The 27,525-nt window shown below is 38.9% G+C and overlaps 1 protein-coding gene across 3 annotated transcripts in view; it reads left to right on the forward strand.

Annotated features, from left to right (window-relative positions):
* Positions 1-5,319: 5,319 nt before the first annotated feature.
* The window catches only part of PTPRR (protein tyrosine phosphatase receptor type R), a 101,926-nt gene continuing 79,720 nt past the window's right edge, over positions 5,320-27,525 (forward strand). For 2 of the 3 annotated variants that reach the window (XM_024737141.1, XM_024737140.1), the window contains exons 1-2: positions 5,682-5,756; positions 15,893-16,155. In XM_024737141.1, coding sequence (XP_024592909.1) covers positions 5,754-5,756; positions 15,893-16,155 — 266 coding nt within the window. In that variant the 5' untranslated portion in view covers positions 5,682-5,753. Of the gene's footprint in view, positions 5,757-15,892; positions 16,156-27,525 lie in introns of all 3 variants that reach the window. The other variant, XM_024737139.1, reaches the window with a different exon arrangement.

Consider the following 27,525-nt stretch of genomic DNA (forward strand, 5'->3'; position numbering starts at 1 on the left):
GCACACATCCACACGTGCACGCAGTGTTTTCTTTCTTGCCACCAGAGTAACTTTTCTAAAGGCAAATCTGGCCATGCCCTCCTAATGTCATGACTCTTCTTTGGCTTCCTAAATCCTGTAGAATCAAGTCTGGATTTCGTAATATGGTATATGGTTCTTTGTGTGCTGAGTTTATCATTGTTGAACAACACTCTCTTAGTTTATGCTTCAGCCATTCCAAACTATTAATAGGCACCAGGACACCCCACACCATTTCTTCCCTCCATGCCTGTGTGTATGTTGGTCCGTCTGTGCACCTTTCATGTTTCAAGATCAGTCTACTGTATAGTGAAGCCTTCCCTTGTACCTCCACAGATGTGGGCGCTGGCTTTGTATTCTCATTGAGCTTAGTACAAAAACCCCTTACCCCACGTTGGCCTTCATGTCCATCTCTGCACCGTCGTTCCTTGAGAGCATTTCATTTCATTTTATCTGTGCCTTCAGTGCCTTCATTCAGGGCCTGGCATACAGTAGGCATACAAATAGCCAAGCGCTCGGCTAGGTGGTGTCCAAAGTCAGAAAAATAAATGAATAAGCAAACACACACACAAACAAATAAAATCAGATTTTTGCTTTCAATGAGTTCTAATAAGGCAACAAGAGACAAGCAGATAAGGAAAATACAGGGCTATGATAACATAACCGCACTGTGCCATGGGAGTTTTGAGAAAGAGGAGGTCCCTTCATGCTTCAGAGAGACCAGGAGAAAGGTCAACATGAGCTTAAACACCCAGACCCCTCCCCAGCCCTCCCTGTGTGTGACTCTGAAGGGGCTCCCTTTTGTACATCAAACCAAACTCCATGCCCATAGTTCAAGCCCCTCACAGACTGACTTCCACACATCTTGCTCTGGACAATTCTTCTTTAAAATTTTAAAAGACCATTAGATTAATTTATTCTGCTTCCCATAAGCTTTCAGTGAATAAAATAAGCATTTCGCCCTGTTGCTTTATTCTGAGTTTAAATGCCATTCTGAAGGCTTTAGGAGTATGGCAGCTTAGTGAGTCAGCCAGCTTTGCAGACCAAGAGAAGCTCACCATACCAAAAAATTAATTAAACTCAAGTATTTGGGGGTCCTCCAACACACCTCAGACTGGTGAAGGCAAGGAGCTTAGCCTGAATGCCTGTCACAGAACGATTAGCCCTCAATAGACCATAGGTCTGTATTGCATTTGAATAATGAAAGTGTATTTGATGATCAAAATATGATATTTTCTTATAAAATTCTGGGAATCTAAAAATCTAGGAAATCTGGAAACTATTATATTACAGGAGACTGGGAAGTATTTTAATTGGATATAAGGAGCATTTCATCAGGGACTGGTGTATTGTTTGAGCGTTTTGTTCTGGCACTTCTAGAATGGGCCCAGCAGTACCCTCTGATCGGAAGCTCTAACTGCAGACAGGAGAGAGCCGTCTGCAGTGTGCACAGGCCCTCAGAGGGAGCTTCAGACACATACAGTCCAAGAGGCGCTGCAAAAGTATTTGTTGATAGTTGTTTAAGCTGATAGGTATTCTGTGAGTTTTCCCACTTCTTTATTCATCATTTGTGGTAAATGTGTAGTAACAGCTTATGCCTCAACCCATTCTTTCACATTTCTATCTCCAAATTATAGCTCTGTTATGGTAACATGTTTATTACCGGAACAAAAAAAGGAATATTGGTATTTTGGGTTTTCATCCTTTACATGGATTACAGAACATGGTGAATGCTGTCTCAAAGCATCTCTTCCTACACTTTTATTAATTACTTTTAGGGAAGGGTGTGGTTTTTGTTGTTGCCATTTCTTTATTTGCTTGATTTTATTTAAATCAGAAACGACTCTTGGGAAACAAAGACAATTACCAAATAGAGATTTCCTTTCACTTATTCATCTATTTTTATTTCAAATTTAAGTTTCTTGAGAGACAAAGACATTATTTCTTTTATATATTTATATATGGTACCTAGAACATTGGAGGACCTCAAATATTATTTTATAATAAGATGCTCCTAAAAATTAAAAACCAGACTTCCTCTTGCCTAATAAGTTAAATCTCAGGGAAATAAAATTAAATGCATTGTTTTAGTTTCTATTTTTAGATGTTTTTACAAAATTAAATGTCTGTTGAAGCAGTAATTTTGCAATGATAGTGAAAAAAATGATTTAGGATTTTGTTGTTCAGTTGCAAATTACCACAGTTTCACAGGTCTTATGTTTCAAAGGAGGAAGTTACCTTCTTTAAATAACAGGACAACATACTGACTGATACTTTCATGGCATGTTTACAAAGAGAAAAAAAATCATACCAAATAAATATAATCATAATCCACGAGTTTAGTGACTGTTCCTTTAAACATTAGCCAGCAGTCTAAAGAATTATATAGCCCTAGCCATACAGTGCCGAGGAGGAATGCCATCAATGTTAACATGGGTCAGATCTCTCAGACCGAATTGTTTACCTTGTGCATGATACAGTGGAAGTTTGGCATTTATCTAACAAAACCATATTGTTGTAGGATACAACTCACTTATCTGCCTAAATCAGTTAATTAACCAGCTAATTTATAACCTTTCCACTTTATTCTTATTCTGTGTGCTCCATCTCTCTAAAGAGATGTAGCTCTGAAAGTCTCTGTATCATCTCTCTAGCATTTGGGGTCAGAATTGGTTTTAATAAAAAGAAAAGAAAAGAAAACTCTGGTATATCAAATTATTAAACAGGATATAGAGAAGCCATTGCTATCGGTACTGGAAACTGCCCAAATTTTATACAATCAAACAAAACAAAACCCAGCAGCTTCTTTCACTGCCACAAAGCTAAAGGGAGAGTGATATTGTTGTGACATAAGACGTTAAGATGATGCAGCGCATTGGTTTGACCCAGCCATGGAGCCTCTGAATTATTGAACCTTCAGTCCCCTGTCAAAATGTAAAAGGAATGGGCTTCCCTGGTGGCGCAGTGGTTGAGAGTCCGCCTGCCGATGCAGGGGAGGTGGGTTCGTGCCCCGGTCCGGGAAGATCCCACATGCCGCAGAGCGGCTGGGCCCGTGAGCCATGGCCGCTGAGCCTGAGCGTCCAGATCCTGTGCTCCACAACAGGAAAGGCCACAACAGTGAGAGGCCTGCTTACCGCAAAAAAAAAAAAAGAAAAACAATGTGAAAGGCATCACATTAACCTTATACAAAGGTTAGATTGGAGATTCTTGTGAATTACAATCTTATGACTTGTGGAATCTTAACTACAAACTTTTCCATTTATTACCCTGCCCTTATCAAGGTTTTTAGATCTCTGTACAAATATAGTAGTGCTCAGCAGGGCTAGCATGACTCAGAAGGAAATCTATTTACCAAGAAAGTGCAGTGGCTAAGTTCTAGGAGTTCAAAGCATGTGTCTTTCTAAGTGCTGGCAGGGGATGGAGGGGTGGGAGGTTAATTCCTCCATCATTACTGCTTTGGTTAAAAGAGAAAACAAAATAGATTTGTCTTAAGCAGAAAGGAACCTGTTGGTATTCCAGGAGGTGTGGAACTATAGTAGGAAAAACAAGAAAGGAACCAAATCAGGTTAGGAACACAAAATCTCTTTCCACCCACCTAACCACTCCTTTTTTAATCCAAATTTTACATGAACTAAAGCTCAGATCCTCACACTTAAATTTGACAAGTTTATGCTACCTACTTGAGGGCTTAAGTGGTTTGCTTTTATAGCAAGCAATAGATGCTATTTATTTTCCTGCAAAAAAACTCATTTCCATATTTATACTCGATTTCTACAAGAGTCTTCTCTTAGTTTCCAGCTATGTGTACAGAGACATAGGAATAAAATATGATCTGGCTAAGGTCAATGAGTAAAAGACACGTTGTCACTTGACCCCAAGATTTCCTTTTCAGGACATATTAGTTTCTACTCATTTCATCAAGCAAGTATTTTCAGATTCTCCATCAACTTACCATTTATGTATTTTAAAAACATGCATAAATCATTTCTTGCATCTATAAATGTGTCTATGTCTTAAAGAAGGCAAGATATTACAGTGAGCATATCTATATTTTACAAGCAAAGGAAATGGAAACTCAACTACTTCAAGCAAGAGAAGTCTTCCTCACATAGTTATTGTAACCACAATTGATCTCAGAGATCCTTTCCATTCTGTTTTGTTCAACTCCCCACCAAGACTCGCTTGAGTTTCAGGATAAAAGTTTTCATAAAATATTTTTCAAGGCAAATATTTCTTTTTGTCTAGTTTACAAATGAGGAATGCATTTTATTTTTTTTTAAGTCTTGAAAAATAATTAACAATGATTTCCAGGTTCAGACACCTACAAGTACAGGTTTTGCTGAAGGCTTTTTTTTTTTTTTTTTTTTTTTTTTTTTTTTTTTTTTTTTTTTTGAGACAACTACTATTTATTTCTCATGATTCTGTAGGTTGACTAGGATCAGCTGGGTGGTTCTTCTTTTCCACATAGTATAGGCTGAAGTCATCCCAGGGGTTACATTAAGCTGGGAATTCATCTGACGCTGGAATGCACAAGACGACCTCTCATTCTCCAGGGCCACTCTCCATGTGGCCTTTCATCATTCACTATCATGCTTCTCAAGGCTTTCTTAATCATTAGAGACATCTCAACCAAAAGGGGAAAAAGCAGACTCCAACAAAATGTAATTTTAGATGAGTGGGAGCATTTGACTTGATTTAGCCTTTATATTTTTTTCCTAATTGTGGACCATTTGGTTTCAAGCTCAATTTTCTTTAACCATAAATCTATAAATTTCACTGAATTGTTAAATTTCATTGCCTTATTATAAGATGTGATTTTAGTAGATGTGCTTTTTTAAAAAGAAAGGGTAAAATAAAACTAAACCACTCATTCACATGTTATTCATGCTTTTTCTCTACCCTTCCACCCTTCAAATAGTAAGCTAAGTAAATAAACAAAGAGAGAAATAAATTAAAGTAAAACTATTTTCCCTTTTAGTGCCAAATAATTCTGGACACTCTGGTGTTCCCTGTTGCTTTAAATAAAATATAAAACCCTAACAATTTATGTGGTTAAAGTGGTACATTAATCAGATTTTGACAAAATAGACTGCATTTTTAAAAAAAAGATTTCATAAAAGAAAACAAAAAAAAGGCAATGCTGCCGACATTGTTGCTCTGTTTATTGATGCATCATGAGATTTTGTTTGCACCTGTTTCACTTCTGTTTAAAAGCAGAGAGCAGTATTACAGCACGTAAAGCAGGGTGTTGATGTTATGGGAGGAGCCTGAAAGCAGAGTAAGGAGAGCTTCATAAACAATTTCCTCAGCACAGAAAAGAACAGAACTCTCTCACCTGTGAACCAGGTAGTTTCCAAGAGAGACCCTGAGGGACACTCACAAAGCCTAAGGCCCTATATGCCATGTCGGGCATGCTTGCTCCTGTACAGGAGATAAAATAGCGTCTTAACGTATAAGAACGGCAATCCAGTGTCTTAGATCAGATTGAGAAGCAGCTCTGGCAGCGGGGGATGTAGGTGTGTTCTACACTGAATGGAATCAAGCTAAAAATATGTTTAGTGTCTGATAAGAACGCCAGTCTCCTCAAGCTCTCATTTAACATCGGACTTTCTGTTTTGCTTTCAAAGAAAAATGTTTTACAAGGGCAGCATGAAGCGGACAAAATCTGGAGCAAAGAAGGATTTTATGCTGTTGTCATTTTTCTCAGCATATTTGTTATTATAGTAACGTGTTTGATGGTAAGTTTGCTTCTTTATATATTTTATCCTTTACTGAGCCCACTGCTTAATATTATTCGATATATTGCCATTCAAAAGAATGTTGAAAAGACTGAGAACAGAAGCAAGACTATGACCCTGATAGGTTGGGAATATTTCACATCTGACAGCAGAGTGATAGCTAAAGGAAAACCTAGGGAATTATGGATTCTGACCTGAAGAATAAGGCTGTAATTGCACTGAGGCTTTTCGTAACTTGATCAACCCTGAGAACGAAGTTTTAGAAAGTGATTTACCGAGGTCAGTGGAATCCTCAAAGCCATTTAAGTCTCATGGGTACACTTTGGACTTGCTTTATTTCTTCTTTTATATTATCTTTGTGCAACTTGGGAAAAATTTTATAAAGAAATATGTCTTGGGGCAAGCTTACTTCTTAATGAGTAAAAATAAGGTTTTGTTATTTTTAAAGGGCCTTGAAAGTAATATATGAAATTCCAGGCATGAAAAGGAGATGATTATAGGCTAAAGGGCTAAACAATCCATAATCAACTAATTTTTTAGGTGAATGAATAACGTAAAAGTATGAAAGAATACACTGCAAATAGCTCTGTAAATTACAAATTATAGATATGAAGACTTTAAAAGTGTATTTCATATTAAAAACATAGAACCCCAAATAAACCTAAACACACTAGACTAGGCAGTGCTCTTTGGTACTGAATGAGTTAACAGTTACCTTTCTAATAGAATGATAAGATTTTCCTATTCTTTTGAGAATTCTGTGATATAACTTAAAATATTTGAAGTTTGCAGATGGGTTTTAATATCTTTTCTTCCTGTGTGCTATGTTCTTTTTAATTTTGCACATTTTTAAAAACATTCCTTCCTTAGTTTTTAACAGCCCCCCCCAAAGACATCATGCTAATTATTCTTCCCACAAGCAATAGTGTTGCCAAGTGTCTTAATGGATTTTGTTTATTTCTGCTCCTCCTCCTGGAAGAGGTTTATGTTAGAAAGGTTAGGGCTCCCTTTGGAAAACAAGAGGCTGAGTGGGTCTCAACTTGAAGGATATAAAACAATTAAGGCCTTGAATAGCGTGAAGATGGGCATATTTCCTAGAATGTAAAATACAGAAAGTAGCAAGCTCCCGTGCACTCTGAAGTTTCTATTATCATGAATTTAGAGGCATCTCCTATGGGCCAGGCACTAAGAGAGAAGATTTCTAAAAACTGTGACAATATCAACAAAAGAATAATTTAAGATTTTTATATCTTAAATAGTGGAGATTAAGGGTAAATAATTTTAATGAAAGTTGGAGGTTTTGTGGAAATTTTGGCAGAGACCTCTGGGCATTTTTTAGGTAGAGAGGGTGTGGTTCCTTGTTATGGTTCATTGTGTTTTAAAATATGTGGTTCTTCTTTTTTAAATAAAGGAAATCTCAAGTGTTGTCCTCCCTCTCATAAGTCACAATTAGGGTATTTTTATGCTTGGAACGTTGGAAGGAAGGGGAGGATAGAAAGGGATACAGAGTGATAAAAATAGAGATTATTCAGGGAGTAAATACTTACAATTCGGAAGAGCAAAGGCAAGGAGGAAAGTGGGAAAGCAGATTCTGGAGCAGCTGGTGAGTCCTAGAGGGCTGAGAGAGACAGAGCAGAGGTTGCCATTCACTTGTTAGATATGCTCCAGATTCTGCATCTCCAGCTCAGGGAGCGCCCCTGTATCCACCATGACTGGATGAACTCCTGCCTGACATACTGATGGCAAGTAGTAACAGGACTTGTAGTAGCCACACCCTCAACTACCTGGGGCCAGGGAACAGCTAACTCTTCCTTTCCCAGTGTCTGCAAAACATCCATGTAAAATTCAAAAATCTAAATAAGGCTACTCCAAAGTTACTAGAACAAACTTAGAAAGGAATGTTTCAGAAGTGTGTAGGTGATTGCTCCCTACTGGGCTGGTAGGTAGATTCATCCATTCATTCAATCCAGGAATTCCTGCAGAGGGCTCTCTGTGAGCCTGTTGTTGGCCCTGTGGACAAAGGAAGGAACAAGACAGATGAGGTCCCTGTGTTCATGAGTCCTATAGTCCAGAGGGGTACCCAGACAATAATTACATTAACATTTTAAAAAATCAAGTAGTGACCGTATTCTGTGATTCCGAGTATATGACATTCTGGCAGAGGCAAAACTATAGAGACAGTAAAAAGATCAGTGGTTGCCAGAAGCTGTAGGATGAATAGTTGGACTTTTAGGGCAGTGAGACTATTCTGTATGATACTGTAATGGTGCGTGCATGACATTAGGGATTTGTCAAAACCCATAGAATGTACAACACTGAGACTGAGCCCTAATCTACATTCTAGACTTCATTAACGATAGCATATCAGTGTAGGCTCAAGAGTAACAAGTACGCCATGCGAATGCAAGACGTTAATGACAGGGAAAGCTGCTGAGGGAGCTATGGGAGAGGCGGTATATGAGAACTCTGTGCTCTCTGCTCAGTTTTTCTGTAAACCTAAAACTGCTTTTAAAAAATAAAGTTTATTAATTTTGTAGAAACTCAAAAGCCTTAAGGGCCATGAAGAGATGATAGTGAGCTGAAGCAATAGGTAGTGGAGCAATCGGAGACATCTGAGACATACAAACATGTAGGGAAGGGGCTCCCTGGCAGAGGATACGGCAGGTGGGGCGGCTGGGCCTCGCTGGTTTCCAGGAGAAGGCTGTAAGCTGAGTGTTTTAGGCAGAGCTTTGATGTGATCTGATTTGTATATTTTAAAAGACTGTGGTCTCTGTTGGTGGCAAGTGGTTGGGGACAGAGCTTGAGGTGAAGTGTGGGAGTAGGAGGACCCTTCTGGCAGCTACTGTATTAGCCTGATGAGAAATATGATGGCGGCCCAGAGTAGAGGGTGGTGGTGTAGATGGAGAGGGGTGAAGGATGGAGATTTTTTTGCAGGTGGAACTGACAGGGCTTGCTGTGTACTGATTCTCTGGGAGGAAGAAAGAGAAAAATGAAGGATGACTCCTACATTATTTGACTGACTACCTGGATGGGTGGTGCTTCCATTTCCTGGGAGAGGAATGCATTGGAGATGGCAAGTAGTGAGAGAGAAGAAACACATTTTGATTTGTATTCCAACAGTTCTTGAATAAATAAAAGTAGTAGAATGATATATTTCAAACACTCTCTTACTTTTTAATGCGAAAGGGTCACTTTAAAAATAACAGGGGGGGCTTCCCTGGTGGCGCAGTGCTTGAGAGTCCGCCTGCCGATGCAGGGGACACAGGTTCGTGCCCCGGTCCGGGAAGATCCCACATGCCGCGGAGCGGCTGGGCCCGTGAGCCATGGCCGCTGGGCCTGCGCATCTGGAGCCTGTGCTTCACAACGGGAGAGGCCACAACAGTGAGAGGCCTGCGTACTGCAAAAAAAATAAAATAAAATAACAGGGGAACCAGTAGTACAGAAAGGAATTAATATTGATGGAAAAATAAATACTACCTGATAGACAGGATTAAGATGAAGTTAAATTTATCTGATACAGCTTAACCACTGACAAGTAAACAGTTCACATTTAAGGGCTAGTCAAATGTGATTCTCTAAAATAAGCTTATCTTTGTACTTGTTCAAATGTTTTTGATACTGATCTTGATTTAAAGTAAGTTTTTCCTTGGATCTCTCAGTAATAGTTATACTATCACTTTTGTGATTTTCAAACAAGTGTATTCTGGTTTCTGTTTCCCATAATTTTGTTGATTCCATGGCAAAGGAAAAGATATCACTCAGAAATTTCCCTCTGGCATTAATTATGTTTATGAAAGATCGAATGCCATTATTTGTGTCCAAGCCTTTCTCATATCATAGAAATTAAAAGCATGTGGTTTTATTATGAAATTATATAGGTGAATTGCTGTCATGGAGGATTATGTGCTCTGTAACAATAACATAAGCCTTGGCAAATTTTTTGAAATGTGGCATGTTATTTACTTTCCTTAAAATTTAAGAAAAAATGTGTGTTGCCAGGCATAAAATTAGACATGCATGACATTTTCAAATGTGTGACTTATTTAGCACCTCTCAAATGTGAATGTAGAGTGGGTGGTGCAACAAATAGACAAATACAATTTTCCAAGAAAAAATGTGTGGGCAACTTCCAATCCATTCAGTCTGTTTTAGGTGGAGGAATATATTACTAAGAAGAATTAGTCCTTAAGTTGGAATAAATAATAGAAAGAACACCATTTATCAACTACATTAGATCTTCAGTGCACTTAGAGGTTTATTAACAAGTGAAAAGGTATTTATGGAATGTAGGTAGAGCTGTCTATAAACCAGATTGCTACTGAAAAGCAATTTTAGAAAACACATAAGAAAGAGCTGTTTGGGTCAATAAAAGCTCTGGCTTGTTAGACCCATAGAAGAGCCATTCATGTGTCATCCAAAGAGCTTCTCTAGTCATGGTCTTGGTAGCTGAGGCAGGAAATTCTTTATCAGACTACCTACTACAGCCCAAGCATCACAAAGAAAATGCATGTCAAAGGTGGACATAAATAGCCATACTTTTCTAATATGTTATATATAATTCCTAAGGATTGAGGAAAATGGGACTAGATTCCTAGCTGAAACACTTTGTTTACAGAACCATTTACCAAAGTAGGCATGTCTCAAACTAATTTTCAGGTTTTTTCTGGTTAATAAAAACCATTTAGCTCAAAATACAACCCTCTCGATAATAAGAAAAATAATAATAACCATAATAATGATTATTTTCTTCCATTTACTGCCATTTGCTGGTACTAAATTTACTGCCATTTACTGGTACTAAATTTACTGCCCGGTACTAAACAATGTATTTTTAAAACCACTTTATTGACATACAAAAAGCTGCACATGTTTAATGTAAAAAACTCGAGTTTGGAGATAAGCACACACCCATAAAACCATCACCACAAGCTATGTCATGAACATATATATCACCTCCAAAAGTTTCCTCCTGCCCTCTTTATTTATTATTATTATTTTGTGTTGTGATAAGAGCACTTAACGTAAGATCTATCCTCTTAGAGAACTTCTAAGTATACAATACAGTATTATTAATTATAGGCCCTATGTATAAACACTTAATGTATTTTAGTTTCCTAATTTTACTGAAGCGGAAACCAAGAATCAGAGAAGATAAGTGACTTGACCAAGAACAAGCAGTGGGTGGGTATATGTGTGTGGGTATCTGAGGGGAGGCATTGGAATTCGAACCCAAGTCTATCTGGATTAAAAGGCTGGGCTCTTTACCGTGATCTCATGTATAAAGGAGTCACACTGTTAGTTTCTTCCAGTCCTGTCACACTATCTTGTGAACATCTATTTCTGGCCACAAAGGGGTCCAGGAATAAATGGGAATGCCTGTGTTAATCAGAGACATTCAACCCAGACAGAGGTGATAAATGTGTACCACACCATACCTGCCGTTGACACATCTCTGTTTTTGCACCTAGTATCTGGTACTGAACATCATTTTTACCCATCTTTCTCTTCTGGAAGCCAGTGAACTCCCAAAAGCGAGGATTGTGTGCTATCTTTGCGTCCACGATGTTGTCTCTGGAACGTAGTAGCAATTGATTCACATTTAAACTAAAAGAAATGAATGAATGTACTATTTCAGAACTAACTATAAACTACTGCAAAGGACAAATGCTATGACTGTTAGTTGGTGGCATCATTTTGAGATTTGAACATATTTTAATCCAAACAGATGTTTTGTGTGTTACCCACCTATGTGTTTTTTTATTGAAATATATTTGACATATAACACTATGTAAATTTAAGGTGTACCACTTAATAAGATTTTTTAAATGAAAATTATAAGCTGCAAAATAACTTTATAGGATTTTTTTTTCGCTTCTTCTCATTTCTATGTTTCTCTGATTCTCTTCTTCCTGCTATAGTTTTGAGTTTTACAGATCCTTTCATTCAATATTCCATTCTCTTTCTTTTTTCAAATTACCAAGTGACTCTATTGCATCCCAAGATTGAAACAACAACCTCTTAAAGGGAAAGTCAAAAATATTGACTTGTGGGCTTCCCTAGTGGCGCAGTGGTTGAGAGTCCACCTGCCGATGCAGAGGACACGGGTTTGTGCCCTGACCCGGGAAGATCCCACATGCCGCGGAGCGGCTGGGCCCGTGGGCCATGGCCACTGAGCCTGCTTGCCATTCCTATGGCAGCTTTTAGGTTGAGTTTGGAAACAAAGTGCATTCATATAGAGAAACATGCATATGGTATATTCCAGATCTTTATCTGTGCAGAGAAAAATTTCTGACATCACTTTTCCAGAGGCTTTGGAAAAGAGGTTGGGAAGAAAGCTGTGGGGATTTAGAAGACAGAGTAGAGTATAATGGTTACAGGCATGAGTCAGGAAGCCCAGATCCTAGACTTCATTTCTAACCTACCATAAATTATTCAACCGCTCTGGGTTTAAATGTGAAGTGAAGAGATTATACCAGATTATTTTTAAGGTCCCTTATGCCAGTTTCTCAACAGCAGCACTGCTGACACTTTGGACTGGATAATTCTGTCAGAGGGGAAAGGGGCTGTCCTGTGTATTGTAGGGTACTTAGCATTTTCTCCAGCCTCTGCCCGCTAGATGCCAGTAGCACCCTGCACACACCCCAGTACCACAACCAAAAAAGGTCTCCAGACGTTACCAAATGTCCCCTGAAGGGCAAAACCCCTGCCGGTTGAGAAACACTCAGTTAGAGCTTAATTCCATGACAACTGCTCTATTGCCAAGTAGCAACCTCTCCAATTCTTTCCACATTTTGTCAGACAGCCCAAATCTCTCTGCTGAGTATTTAAACAGTGTCTTAGAAGCGCTGTATATTCTCAAAGTTCTGCTTTTCCCTAATTAAAGATGTATAAATCAGTTTTTACACGTACTACATAGCTATAGATGAAAAAGTTGACCTCTAAACAGAGATAAAGTAAACAGATGACTGTAAAATATGTGGCAAAGGTTCTCCATCAAGAACATAAGCTCGCGAATGGTAAAGAAGGACTTTGGACTTGAACTAGTTTTATACTAACATCATCGTAAAAGTCACCTGTCAGGAACTAGGGAGAAGGTCGACATTTTCTTGGCTTTCTCATTTCCATTTTTGAAATATGCTTCTCCAAAACCCAAATGTAAACAGGCAAGTGAGTGTTTTATTTACATATTACAGTTAGATGTGGAAAACTTAGAATATACAATATATGCATTATCTTCTATTAAATATATTTTTGTAAAGTTACAGATATGTCTGTTTTTCTCATTCAGGAAAATAACTTGCTTACAATTAAAAACATAAAAAGCTGTCCCACCTTAAATTCTAATTGCCTCATCTTTTTAGTAATTAGGTATTTAGCTTAACACAGATGTGTCATCTGATTGATATTGTTCTAGTGTGGTTTGTGTTTGTGCAGAATGGCGGCAAATTGCCTTTTGAGGGTTATAGAAACTGAAAAGAAGCAGTAAGTTGGAAAAAACCTCCCCATCCTTAGGCATTATGCACGGGGTAAGGGTATTCATCTTCAGTATTTTAATATGTATATCTAGCTACACCTTATATGTTCATAGAGTCCTTTTCCTTAAAGAGAGCTTTCAATGTACAAAAGATATACTCAGATTTGGTGCTGTTGAAACCCAGTGGTGAGAATCACATCGGCAGCCGATGTGATTTCAGAGTCAATCTTTAAGAAGGATGGTGTGGCGAAGAGCATGTAAGGGGTGGGAAGTGATCAGGCCTGTGAGGCAGAGCTACCTTTGAGTTTGGCTCTGCCACGGCTAACTGCTGACTTTGGACCAGCAGCTAAACGTTATTTAGCTAGACTGCAATTTCTTTAATGTATAATTAGGTCAGAAGGACCTCTAGTGACCGCTCTAACTCCCATTCCCTCTGTATCCCTAACTAAAAAGTCACTTAACATACATTCACCCCTATTTTTTATTTCTCTGCCTTCCTCAAACTTCTTTACTGTTATCACAACCTGAGATGTTGGAACTGAGACATAATTAAATTTCATTTTCATTCTGTGTTTAAATAAGTCCAGAGCTCCCTTTCATATTACAATTTCTACTTCTTCAGTTCTTTATTCTGAGTCATATTTCTCATGATTTTGAGTAAAATTTTTCAAGAAAAGTAGACAGGTAATATATTTTCTGAGATGTTGTGTATCTGAGAAATTCTTTCTGTTGGCTTTATTCACATGAACATCAAGTTATCTAGGTACGGGGTTCATGCATCCTCAGTAATGTTCGTTTTTTCTCAAGTCACAAAAATTGCTCGATTTTCTTCTCACATTTACTCTTCTTTCAATTGACACACTTAAAAAAAATAAAACTAAGAACTTTTTTCGTTCCATATCCCTAAATTCCATAAGAACAGGGTACACTCTATTCTGTTCACAACGGAATACCCTGTACCTCACACAAGGCATAACGTAAGTGGGCACTGAAAAATAGTTTTGAATGACCTGCTTCCCTCTCATTTATTCTTGTTTATTATTTACCATGACTCTTCTCTGACATCCATATCCCGTCTTTTCTCTTGTTTTCATCTTCATTTGTTAATCCTTTGCTATAAATTCCAGGCAGTCTCTCAACTTTGCCATATCCACCACTGACTATATTTTCTGCATTGTCAGCTCTGTTCTTTATTGCTTAAAAGAAGATTTACACCCTGCTGCTGAGTTTTCAGTTCTTTGAATTCTTTTCTTCTTAATCTCAGTCTGATACCTTCTCATCTTAGATTGTTGTGTTTTTATTTCATCCTGATTCTTTTTTTTATAATCATATTTTGTCAAATAGACTGTTTTTTACCAATATATTCTGAGAATACTGGACAAATATTTTCTAAAATTTTCCTGAAATAAATTCTCATCAGTGTTCATCCTTTAACAAGAAAAAATATATATTTCAATCTTATATATTTTCAATAGATTTCAAATATAGAGGTGACTAGAATTTAAAGGCAATTGGAGAGAAAAAATTAGCCTCAAGTCTAGTTAGAGTAAATGTGGTTGACAAGTGCCAGGACTGCCCTCTCCCCTAAAATAAGTCATTCAGCTAATGGACTCCAGAAATTAAACAGGGGAGTTTGATTGGCCTAAGGTTTTTTACGATGCTGCTGTCATCAGGGCTATAATTGCAGATTACAGGTTGAGTCACCACTACATGTGAATAACTTATCAAATCACCTCCCTGAGAACAGACTTGAAGAAACACAAGGACATCTACTCTCTGTAGGAACTGGAGTAAAGGAGTTATTATCAAGAAAAGAGAAAAAATACGAAATCATTACACGGTACATCTTAAACGTGTACATGTCAATTATATCTTAATAAAACTGAAAAAAATAAATTAAATTAAAAATATATAAAAATATAACAGTTAATAAGTATTTTTAAAAGAAAGGAGAGAAAGGTGTGGTGGGGGGGAAGGCTGATAAAAAGGGAAGACTGAGGACAGGAAGGACAAACTTGGTCCACTGAAGTGTCCCAGCAAAGTCAGTCTAATTCTTTTAAAAGTTTAAAAGTTTTCTGGATTGAATTAGCCATTCCAGAAAGAACTCTGAGAATGAAGGAACATGATACTTTTGTGGTTTTTCTACATGCATTAAAAATTTAAAGGAGCAAGGGGTAAGAAAGGAAATGCTGGTTGCCCAAATTATTCTTTGACACATATCCTAAATTTAATTTTTTTCAAGTATTTGTTGTACTGGATACAAATCTCTGTTTCTATACATGTCACAAACCCCCATTTCATGGCTATTCCTTCTATAAGTTTTCCATTTCAGTCACTTTGAGTAAGAGCTTACATGTGATCAAACTGACATCTGACACTTTTATAAAATTAGCCATATTTGCTTTTGAATTATATTTGAGGAGTAGATCATGTATGTATATATTTACCATGCTTGTGCTCCATAATTAGAAACAAATAGCATATCTTTTTGAGGAAAATCCTCAATACCATAAAACTGAGAAATCATCCCAGAAAGCTTTCCTTACTTGTATTATCATCAAACCTTATTTTGGTTTGTCTTCTAGGTTGGGATGGAGGAGATCATACTTTGTTGTTGAACATGAAAAAATGTGACAGGAACCCTTTATATCTCCTTCTATAGATTCTTTACAGATTAAAAGAAAAATTTCAGCTTTCCCTGAGACAAGATAAAGAGAAAAATCAGGAGATCCACCTATCACCCATTGCATTACAGCCAGCACAGGCTGAGGCAAAGACAGCCAACAGTATGGTCCAACCTGAGCAGGTTCCAAAGGTACTGAATGTGGTCGTGGACCCTCAAGGCCAATACACTCCTGAGATCAAAGCCACCACCTCTGTCTGCCCTTCTCCTTTCAAAATGAAGCCCATAGGACTTCAGGAGAGGTAAGAGCTTTTACGGGATCCCCCTACATGTTGTTGTTTTTTTTTTTTTAAACATCTTTATTGGAGTATAATTGCTTTATAATGGTGTGTTATTTTCTGCTGTATAACAAAGTGAATCAGCTATACGTATACATATATCCCCATATCCGCTCCCTCTTGCATCTCCCTCCCTCCCACCCTCCCTATCCCACCCCGCTAGGTGGACACGAAGCACCGACCTGATCTCCCTATGCCATGCGGCTGCTTCCCACCAGCTGTCTATTTTACGTTTGGTAGTGTATATATGGCCATGCCACTCTCTCACTTCATCCCAGCTTATGCTTCCCCCTCCCCGTGTCCTCAAGTCCATTCTCTATGTCTGCATCTCTATTCCTGTCCTGCCCATAGGTTCTTCAGGACCAATTTCTTTTTTATATTCCATATATATGTGTTAGCATATATATAGCTCAGATGAAAGTGATAAGAGGGTCACTTTCTACAGATGATTTAAAGATGATCATAAAACAGACTGAAAGTCAGACTAATTTTTATTATCATCATGCATCACCAATTCTGAGCAAAGTCAGGGGTTGAGTCCTTCGGGGAGTACCTATTCCCAGCATCGTGCCCTTCATAAGCTACTGCTGGGCATGTTTGAATTACAAGGAGCATAAGGTTAAGTATCCATTAATTCATTTAAATGAAGTGAATGTTTGAGAAAGGAGAGCACAGGAATGGTGTCTTGCTCATCTTTTGGTCCACATGGGAGACTGTAGAGATTAAGTGTGTGATCAGTGTTAAGTGGATTCCCTACGCCCTGGTCATCCCCACCCATCACCTCCCACTTCCTTCCTGCCTCAGAGCAGGAAAAAGCTCTTCTTTCCACAAGGGCTCCATGTCCTTTCCTCCCAACCCTGATGACTACTCCATCAAATTTCTTCCTCTATGTTCAACTGCAACCTTTTTGCTAATGCTATACCCTCAGCATGAAAATGGTTCTCTCTGGTATCAAAGAAACTCCCTTAATCCAATTCTTCCTTTGGTCTTGTCTTTTCTTCCTTGTTCAGATGTGTCTTAAATGAGCAGAGTTTATTTGGTGCCTCATCGGTCTTCTTCAAGTCCTGCATCCACTGTTTCTCTCACATATGCTTGCCAAGTATATCAATGGTCTAACCACCAAAGTCAAAGCACACGTTTCGTTTCTTTTCACATCCAACCCTAATGCCTACTTCCTCTTTGAAACTCTCTTTCTTTGGCCTCCAGGACATTACTTTTCCAGTTCTTGGGTGGTTACTTTTAGGCACACACACACACTCCTTTCTCCCCTTAACTTCAGAGTTTTATCAAACAGGGAGATGGAGGTACTCCTTTAGGAATCAACCATGTAAAAGGTAGTAAGAGAAGAAGAGGTTGTGGTTGGATTACCCAGAAAGGAGAGAAGCGGTCCTGGGGTGAGCAGTAGAAGTGATCAATGGGCAAGGAATATGGAGAGGGCAATTCAAGCATCACTTTCTCTTGGAAGCCATTACTTCCTTCCCTTCTTCCTGTAGCCCACCTACCAACATGGATTCAGCTCTGTCTCCTCCATTCCTCTCTACCCGAGTCCCATAGCCTTGTGTGCATACAGTATTTATAAACTTCTTAGGTATAGGTAAAATTTTCATTTACTAATCTGTCTTACCCTGTAAACTCTAAGCTTCTTTAGGGCACATATATGATTGAATTGTCTCTTTGTCTCTTTCACATAGAACATAATTCCTAAAAAGCAAGAGCTCCTGGAAATAAATGCTTAAATGAATGAATGAGTGTTATATTGAATAATTCTCAGGTTAACGGCCAGTAGTTGTAGGGAAACACTTTGCTTATTCCACCATCCCTATTTTCAGCCTGCTTTTCTACCATAACTCCCTTGCTAAGATGGCATAGTGATGAGTTTTAAGAGTGATAAAAGATGAGAGACATACAGTGTTCCATATAGTAAGAAAACTTTCCTGAGAGTTTTAAGCCTTAAAACTTAATTTATGTTTATATGTTCTAATGGCGCTTTGAAAATAGCCTTGTGTTTTACAGCCTTCCATCTCCTGATCCCGGAGTGAAATAATAATCCTCTGTTTATTGCATGAAAGTCTGGCTTCATTAAAATCACCATGAGACCATAAAGGCTGTATTATGAGTCATTTGTCCCCAAAAATCTTTTGGGTCATGCCATATAAATCTCTCATCCCTGATGGAGAGAATGTATTACTCTGACATAATTGATAATAAAACATAATTTTAAATTAAAATTAAATAAGAGAAAATATAGAGACTTATTGCATATGCTTAACTGAGTACAAAGGATATACCCTGAAAGTTCTGAAGATTAAAGAATTATAAGGTGAGGGACAGAGCAGTCCCCTCATTTCTCCCTATTTCCAACTAGTCACCAGGTCATATTGATTCCTGCTACTTGGATTTTCTCATCATCAATTCCTCTCTTTGTAACCATCACCCTGGACCCAGCTCTCATTAGCTTTATATTTGAATTATTATGTCTTATGATTATAAAAATGACATCAGGACTAATGGTGTTAGATATTTCACATGTATTACTTTATTTCATCTTTTCTGTCTGACCTAATTCTTTTCTCTCCCTCAATTCATACTATACACTCTTCAGATTTATCTCGCTATAGGAATACTTGCGTTATGTTATGTTGCTGTGTAAAAATCCTCAATAACTCCCCTTTGCCTATAGGATAAGGCACAGAATACCTTGCTGAGCCTCAGAGGTCCTGTACCATCTGGCTCTGATCATTCTCTCCAAATATGTTTGCCACTCTGCCCCCAAATAAACCCTCCAGTCTGTTCTCAGTGTGTCATGTCCCTGTCCACATGTACACCTTTGTTCACCTAGTTCCTCTTCAGCCTTCTTATATCTTTCTCTAGTCTCCAAATCCCAACACGAAACATACCTTCTACCTTTGTCCATGACACCTACCGAAGCCCATGGTGATTTTTAACACCTCTGAATTTTCACACGTACCACTCCTCTAGCAGTGATTTTAATTAAAGAATAATTTAGAAAGGGACTGAAACTGGTTTTTGATGGATTGTCCTGTCCCTTCACCAGCTTGTGAGAATCTTAAGGACAGGTACAGGCTCGAGATATTCTTGTGTGTTCCATGGTTCCTGTAATCCCGATACATTGTAAACACTTGAAACATATTATGGAGTTAGTTAGTTCATCAATGCTCCTTTACATCTGAGGATCTCATATATTTATTTTTTAAGTTCCATAAAAACAAATAGCCTAATGATAAACTACAGTGCTGAGTCTCTGTGCTAATATTACTTGACATTTACTAAATAAGTGACTCAACAGGTTAATTAAGTCCTTTTGGTATAGCTTTCCTAATCTACAAAATAGGTATGATAATATCTGTTCCACCTTTTTTCAAAGGGTACCATAAAATTAACAAGCAATATAAAATGGTATTGTGCCTCTGAGAAGGAAAAGGAACGTAAATCTAGTACTCTTTTCGTTTTTTATTCTCTGATCCCATTTCACGAGCCTATACTCGGTCAGTATAGTAGTAGTAGGTGTGGAGCAGGCACATTCAGATGCCTGCTCCACACCTACTACATGTATAACTTGGAACTTGTTTGTTCATCTGTGATGAGAAGAATAGCACATGCCCTGCACAGTTCTTGTGACAGTTAAGCCACACAACAAATGTCACATGGCTGGCAGAGCAGGAGGCCACAGTTAGCTCCTGTTCCTTGTTCTTTTGTCCCATTCCTGTCCTCCTCAAATTCCTCACTTGTCACTCTCAAGGGAACTGTATTTTTATAGCTGGCTTTTGCCAGCTTCCAAATGCCCAGTAAACAGGAGATCACATTCAGACCCTAGAACGACATACTTTCTTCCGTAGGAAGACAGAGAACTTGTACATATGAGTTTCTGCAGATTTCCCCTTTAGGCTACTGTATGACTAATAGCCAATTTTATGGAAAGGAAATCAACAGGTAGATTCACATTATTTCCTCATTTTTCTCATCTGATTTTTTATTGGAGGTAAAAAGCAAGCAAAGACAATTAGAGAACCGTCCAGAAAGGAGGGGAGGCCTCATTATAACAAGGCACTTTCACTCCTGACTTAAATTTGCCTCAGAAATCAGTGAGTGTGCCAGTAGGAATATGGCATAAATGGAGGTTTTCTTCCTATCATAACCAAGGCCTCCCCAGGCCCCCAAGGGTTGCTGACACCCAATGAGCAATCATTCTCTAACTTTTCTTTACACTGTACCATAACATGGTTTGTTTTGGTGTCCATAAATACTGTGCAAGTGATGATACAGCACCCAGGTATGTGAGTGGAAAGGTTTTCTTAGGGGTTTCAACCTGGTGGAGCCTGGGAGATTTCTGTCGCAGCCAGAAAGATGTCTGCAGTGGCGGAAGCAACCTAAGCTCAAAGCCTCTGTTTACTGTAATTTCCTCCAGGCAAGGGGTAATGTCCTGACCTCTGTCCCCTGCTCTCCCTAGCAGAAAAACATTTCAGTGCTCAAAATTTTTAACTTAGGTGATATATACTTAGCTGTTCCTCAACTGATCTCCCTTTGGATATATCAGTACGGGAAAGAGTGTAGAATGCATACAACTGAATATGAGGGTACAAAGCATACAAAATACTCGGGAAATTAAAATCTGTATTCACGAAATGGACCCATTGGTGAAAAATGGATTCAACGCCCTCATTTTCTGTCATGTGAAACTGAGACCCAGAATCTCCTCTTTTAGGTGTTAGGTGAGGTTCCCCAAAAGTAGCCTGAGACGAGGGTTCTTGTCCCAAGTGATTGGAGAGGAAGGTTCCGGGAGAAGCCTAAAGGAAAGTAAGGGAAGCAGAACAGAGGAGACGAAGCCAAGCAAAGAGGTGATTTCCACTGACGTCTGGCCTCGGGCTGATCACACAGGGAGAGATGGAGCATGAGTTGTTCCACCTTGTGGCCAGTGGGCGGGGCATCTGTACCCCATGTCAGTCAGCCATTGACGTCAGGCCACCTGGGGATGGTGGAGGCATAACTTCCCAGGCACCTCTGGACTAGGCCACTCTCATCAGCCAAGGGTGATTTCTCCAGAGAAGTGGCAGCTGTGTGCCATCCATGGCCAATACTCCCAGCAACAGTGGAGGGGAACCAGCCCGGTAAAGGTGATCTAGGTGGGACACCAACAGCTTTACTACACTTACCAAAGGTTACAACACTAGTTATCACAGAGCTAAGTTTATATTCTAGGTTTCCTTGATCTTCCCAGGCTGTTATGCACATGCAACATAGCCTCCTTCAAACAAACACCGTTCGTTCTAGCGAAACCTATGACCCACACCATGCAACACAGTCTGTCAACCACAACTTGTTTTCTCAGCCTGACAGCATGGGGATCATAACGTAGCAAACAACCATTTAGAAGTCAATCCTACTGAACGCCAAGTAACATCACTAAAAGTAACAACTCAGTAAGATGTAGTGACCCTTTACGTGCCTTATCGCATTTAATCCTCACAAGGGACTTATTATCCCCTCCTTACAGTGAGGAAACTAATGCTCAGAGAGTTTCCGTTATTGCTGAAATAATGGAATAGTAAATTACTGGGGGTGTGAGGCTGACCAATAGAATTTGAACCCAAGCAGTCTGGCTCCAGAGGCTGTACTCCTAACGTCCTATATTGTTGGGGGGCGGGGGGAGCACATTCCTATCTTTTATGGAAAACAAGTGAAACACAGATTACAAATCAATACATTTAGTAAGTAGGCACATCACGTTGTGTCATGCTGTCATTCCTCTCAGCAAATTTCACGTTTGGCTTTCAGAATGTTTTTCAGATTTTTTTTTAAATTTAATTTTATTTATTTTTTTATACAGCAGGTTCTTATTAGTTATCTATTTTGTATATATTAATGTATATATGTCAATCACAATCTCCCAATTCATCCCACCACCACCACTCAGATTCTAAATCAAGTAGAATTCAGTTTTATTATTTATGTATATATGTATGTATTGGCTGTGCTGTGCGTCTTGTGGGAGCTTAGTTCCCCAAACAGGGATTGAACCCGGGCCCTCGGCAGTGAAAGCATGGAGTCCTAACCACTGGACCACCAGGGAATTCCCCTAGAATTCAGTTTTATGAGATAGTTGTAAAATACTCAAGGCAGTTAAACATTTCATGGCCGGTCTAGAAGCTCACTGTCGGTCTCAGTTTTTTCTTGCATCTGGTTGCGCCTATTCTAGAGACCAGGTGCCACTCCAACACAAAGGACCAAGAGAGCGGCAAACATGGATATAGTAAAGAAAGCGGAGAGGAAGACATGAGGCAATAACCCAGAAAACTCAAGTTGAAAACTGTTCTCAAGGATTGCGGCAGGGAGGTCTCTATTGTTCAAACAGCCCAGATAATAACTGAGCCCATGTCGCTGTGTGTGTGTAGTGGACAGGGGACGAGGGAGGGCATGTGTCCATGCTCCTCCAGCAAGCTGCTGCCCATGCGTGGGAAGAGAGAACGCATAATAAAAGCTAACGTATTGACTGCTCATCTACCACATGCCAACCACCAGGCTAACATATTATCTCACCCACTCTTCACAACACCCCTTGAGGCAGGTACTATTTTTATGTCCTTCTTGCAGGTGAGCTAACAGAGACCTAGAGAGATTTAATATCATGCACAGTGTCACAAAGAAATAAAGATGGAGTTGATGATTCAAATCTGGACAGCCTGGCTCCGAAATCTGCACATATCCACTCTGTCCTACCTCCTCCTAGATGATACAGATGATAACATTTTAAGCTTCTCTTATTTTATAATCATATCTTTATAAAATATTTTTATGGAGATGTCCAGATTTGGGGAGGCATTGGAAACATACTCCAGCCCTGCATTAATGGTGTACCTCAAGCTGTTATCTTCTTTATTTGTAGGATAGACACAATTCCATTTTTATAAAGGTGGATTGGAGTTCTGAAGGGTTAGAAAAAAACTTTAAATGGTTCTTTTATTATTTAAAAAAAACACTGGGATTGAAAAAATGGAGGCAAAATTTTTAAAATCTGCCTAAAAATTTATGGCAAATGAGACAAAAGGTAATAGTGGTAAATGAAAGAAATGACAGTGGATACAACCCAGGTAGAGCAGAGCAGAAATCAAGATGTATTTTTAAGGAATTAAATGTAGCAAAGTTCTGCCTAAAAAGGTAAAAATTGGCCATTACTTATTGGCAAGCACAGACCTAGCTTCTCTCCAAGCAGACTGAAATGTTTGAGCCTTTGTGAGTAAGTCCCAAGAGTGCAGACCTGGAAGCAGCCCTAATAGCAATCACTGTAATAGCTCCTTTCCCCTCTCCACCTTCCTTCATTTCTCACTCGTGGCCCCTGGCAGAGTAACAGAAGTCCCATTGGGTCCTCTTACTACTATATCTTCCACCAGACCACCCATCACACAGGCTGCCTTGTCCTGAGATTCAAGCAGAAAGGGCTTCTCAGCACACCATCGCCCCCCATCCTTCAACATCCATGAACTTGCAACCTGATCCTGACACTGGCTTCCAGCTTTCCTAGGTGGTCTCCATGTCCACTCACACTATGAGGGGCAAACTCCAGTTACCTTTTGGGAACTCTTAGAGCCATTCTGTAGTGTATGACCTATTTTTAGAGAGAGTTATATGCTTCCCCTAGCTGCATGATGGTAGCATTTCTACAGAGTTCTTGTCCTCACCCTAAAGAAGAGATTGTGTGGTGTAATTGTTTGAGGTTCGTGTTCACCAATTCCTCTTCCCTTGATCAAATTAGAGTTTCACTGTGGAGATTTCTAAATGCACTGCTTTTTAAAAAAATTTTATTTTATATTGGAGTATAGTTGATTAACACTGTTGTGTTAGGTGTATAGCAAAGTGATTCAGTTATACATATACATGTATCTATTCTTTTTCAAATTCTATTCCCATTTAGGTTATTACAGAATATTGAGCAGAGTTCCCTGTGTTATCTTATATATAGTAGTGTGTACATGTCAATCTCAAACTCCCAATCTATCCCTCCCCACCATCCTTCCCCCACTGTAACCATAAGTTTTTTCTCTAAGTCTGTGAGTCTGTTTCTGTTCTGTAAATAAGTTCATTTGTATCATTTTGTTTTAGATGCCGCATATAAGCGATACCATATGATATTTGTCTTTCTCTAAAGTCAGAATTCAAGTCTTTGCTAGGGGACCATGTTCCAGATCTTGATGTACAGGTTGACTGGATTAGGTAGAATAGCCGTTTTTGTAGAAGCATTTTGATCAGGGCAGGCACAGACAATTCCCAGAGTATTGGCTTCCTATTTTGGGAAAGACCAGCTCTGAATCTCAGTTACTGTGTCAGGAGATTTTTACCTTGTAGGCAGAGATGTTCGCTTTTGGAGTTATTTGAAACGTGTCATGAAGCTACAGCTCAGGGTCCCACTCTTTGCATTTAATGAACTGCTTGAACATTGTTTTCTTATGAAATGATGCTCCACTCTGTTCTCATCAGATTTTCCCAGCTGTTGATACATGACTCTGTAGCAAAACACTGAAAAATCACGGATCACCCATGGCAGATGACTTTAGCAAAATTATTTTTCAACTGATGGGTTTGTTTGGTTTTCACCTGTAAGTATATTACAAACATTAAAATGTCATCTCCATTGAGCAATGCGTCATGATTATCTGGGTGTGATTTAAACATAGGTCAGGGCTCTGTTCTCATATGTTCTGAAGTCGCCCCAGTTGAAGCCCATCTAATTGTTAGTACTATGTGGAAATAGTGCCCTCTAGTGGAGAACCGCATGTTGAAGCTGTTATTAGCTAGTCTCATACAGGGAAAAGGAAGCTGGCTCTTGTTTTTGTAAAAAAATAAAAAACAATCCATAATGACTTTAATGTCCTCTCTGGCAGATGCAGCATGATCTCTTTTGGCAGATACTAGAGAAAAAGGTCTCAGCATAGTGATGAAAGAGCTGTAACTTGAGAAATAACAAATTGGTGTGAACGTTTTCAAATATGATGTGCTTTCTAAAATTGCTTAGCTTCCAGTCACTTTCATGTCTCATTAAATCCACAAGTAATTTTAAGGACAGTGTGTCAAATGAAATTATTATTGCCTAGTATGTCTTATAATATATGAATCATTTTATTTAGGAGCCAATTTTTTTCCTAAGTCAGAGGTTTAAATACAAGCCTCAATAATTCTTCCCTTTCCCAAGCCTGCCTGCCTCACTTCTCATTTCCCACCTTTTCCCTCTTGAATCTGATTTCCCCACATGGTGGTGTCTATAGCACAATGCCTGACACATAGTACATGTTCCATAAATATTTGTTAAGTCTCAATATGAAAAAAGGAACAAGTTCTTAAAATTAGGTTCATTTTATGGAAAGAAATGCCTTAAAAAAAAAAAAAAGAAAGAGCAGATGATCCCCATCATCACTCCACTGCCCTACAGAGAGAAGTCTCTGGTGCTGCCTGGCCTCACGAGCCACCACGAGGGTCTCTGAGCTGCTCCTGTTGCCTGTCGTCGATAGCACGCTGCACCACAGGCCACTAAGAGGAGCTTAAAAGCCTTCGTTCTCCTGCTCTGAGTATGGTCTCCTGATTGATTAGTTTTACTCTTGTTACGTTTTATTTGCTGTTGAATTTTGGCTCCTTTAAAGTTGAGATAAACACTTTAAAGGCTGGTTTTAAAAGTAATTAATTTTAAGTTAGCATTTTGTTCCTAAATCTCTATCCAGGCGACTGTTCTTCTCCTGAGAGAATCCTTAGTCTACCTAAGGATTCTGAGAAACAAAGTGGAATTTTTAAACCCACCTTAAGCAATAATGTGAGTAGAAGTGATTGAGTGCTAAAGGATCTATGAGAGTGAATACGTTAGAAGTATAGCAAAGACCTGCTGTATAGCCTGAAGGAATAGACCTCCAAGGTGTATCCTTGGCCACATTAGTCTCTAATGGACGCTCAACACTGCATCCTTTTTACAGTCTGTCTTTTTCCAGTCAGCTCTCTTTCTCGTTCCTCAAAGCAGCTTTTCCAGATCTGTACTATTCTTAAATTCCTTTCCTGACCCTACGAATGCCTACACACACACACACACACACACACACACACACACACACACACACACGTTGAATCTCTTAAGAGCTCATTCATCTGTTTCCTGACTTCCTTGTTCCACACATATAGTTGGGGTTCTTTAAATATTGGTTAAATGATCCAACGTTAGCCTCAGTCGTCTATTTCAGCTCTGAAATGTCCATTTAGTTCTAGAAAGCCCCAGGGCAGGGGAAGCTGCTCACTACCTGTTTCATTCCTGGGTGCTTACTTTCTCCAACCACTTAACGTGACCAATGAATTTTTAAAAGAGTTTTAGGCCTGTCTGCTCCTGGTTAATGAAGAGTCTTGTAAAATTAAAGAGGGTCTATCCTGAACCTGTTATTACAGCACAAATATGCATCGAGACACTTGAGCAAGAAACTTCATGCAGCTGAATGGTTCCACATTTGTAAAATAGTGGTTTAGAAATCTAGACAGAGGTCTCAGATAACAAGATTTCAAGTTTCTCCAGGAGAGGCAAGATTTCTTCATCTTTGAACATTATGTAGAGCTTGTATGGGTGACTCTCCTTATCTCTGCCTTTACTTTCCTATTAGGCATTTTAAAACGTCCATCTTCTTTAAAAAAAAAAAAAAAATCATGAACATTTTGCAGAGGGAAGACTCTTCCAGCCACCTTCTTGTTCCAGATGATCCTTATAATCTTCACCTTGGTGATAAAGGCTTGATTTGCCATCATTGCTCTGTTTTATTTCACTTTTTAAACCAGCCTTTAAAGTGTATTATCTCAACTTTAAAAGTGTTCTATTGCCCACTCCATCCTCATAATCCATGGAGTGTTAAATATATCGAAAAAAATCCTATTTTAGCCAAAATCTGTATAAGGGAAGGGCTTAGGTGCCGGAGCAGTTCATAGTAGAATGAACTGCCTTGCAGTTGAATGGGTGAGAATCAAAGAATGTACGGAATAAAGTATTATGCATATACTAGGTGTTGGGGGAGAATTTATGTATTTTGTTATTTGGGCAGATTGAGTCCAAGAGCTTGGTTGGTAGATATTTTGGAAGCATGTGCACAGAGATATTATTAGAGCACTTGGTTCCTGCATTAAATGTTGAATCCTTGAGAGCCGTGATGGACATGCTCAACAAATACTTTTTTAAGAAGTGGTGACCCAAAGATTTCTAATTTAAATATCCTTCCATATATGACCTGTAGGGGGAGCACGGAAACAACAATATACTCTGAAAGTGAAAATCTGCTCCTCTTGTGTGTGACAGAAAGTCCCAAG

This window comes from Neophocaena asiaeorientalis, unplaced genomic scaffold (assembly GCF_003031525.2).
Source record: "Neophocaena asiaeorientalis asiaeorientalis breed wild unplaced genomic scaffold, Neophocaena_asiaeorientalis_V1.1 scaffold134, whole genome shotgun sequence".
Taxonomy (NCBI): domain Eukaryota; kingdom Metazoa; phylum Chordata; class Mammalia; order Artiodactyla; family Phocoenidae; genus Neophocaena; species Neophocaena asiaeorientalis.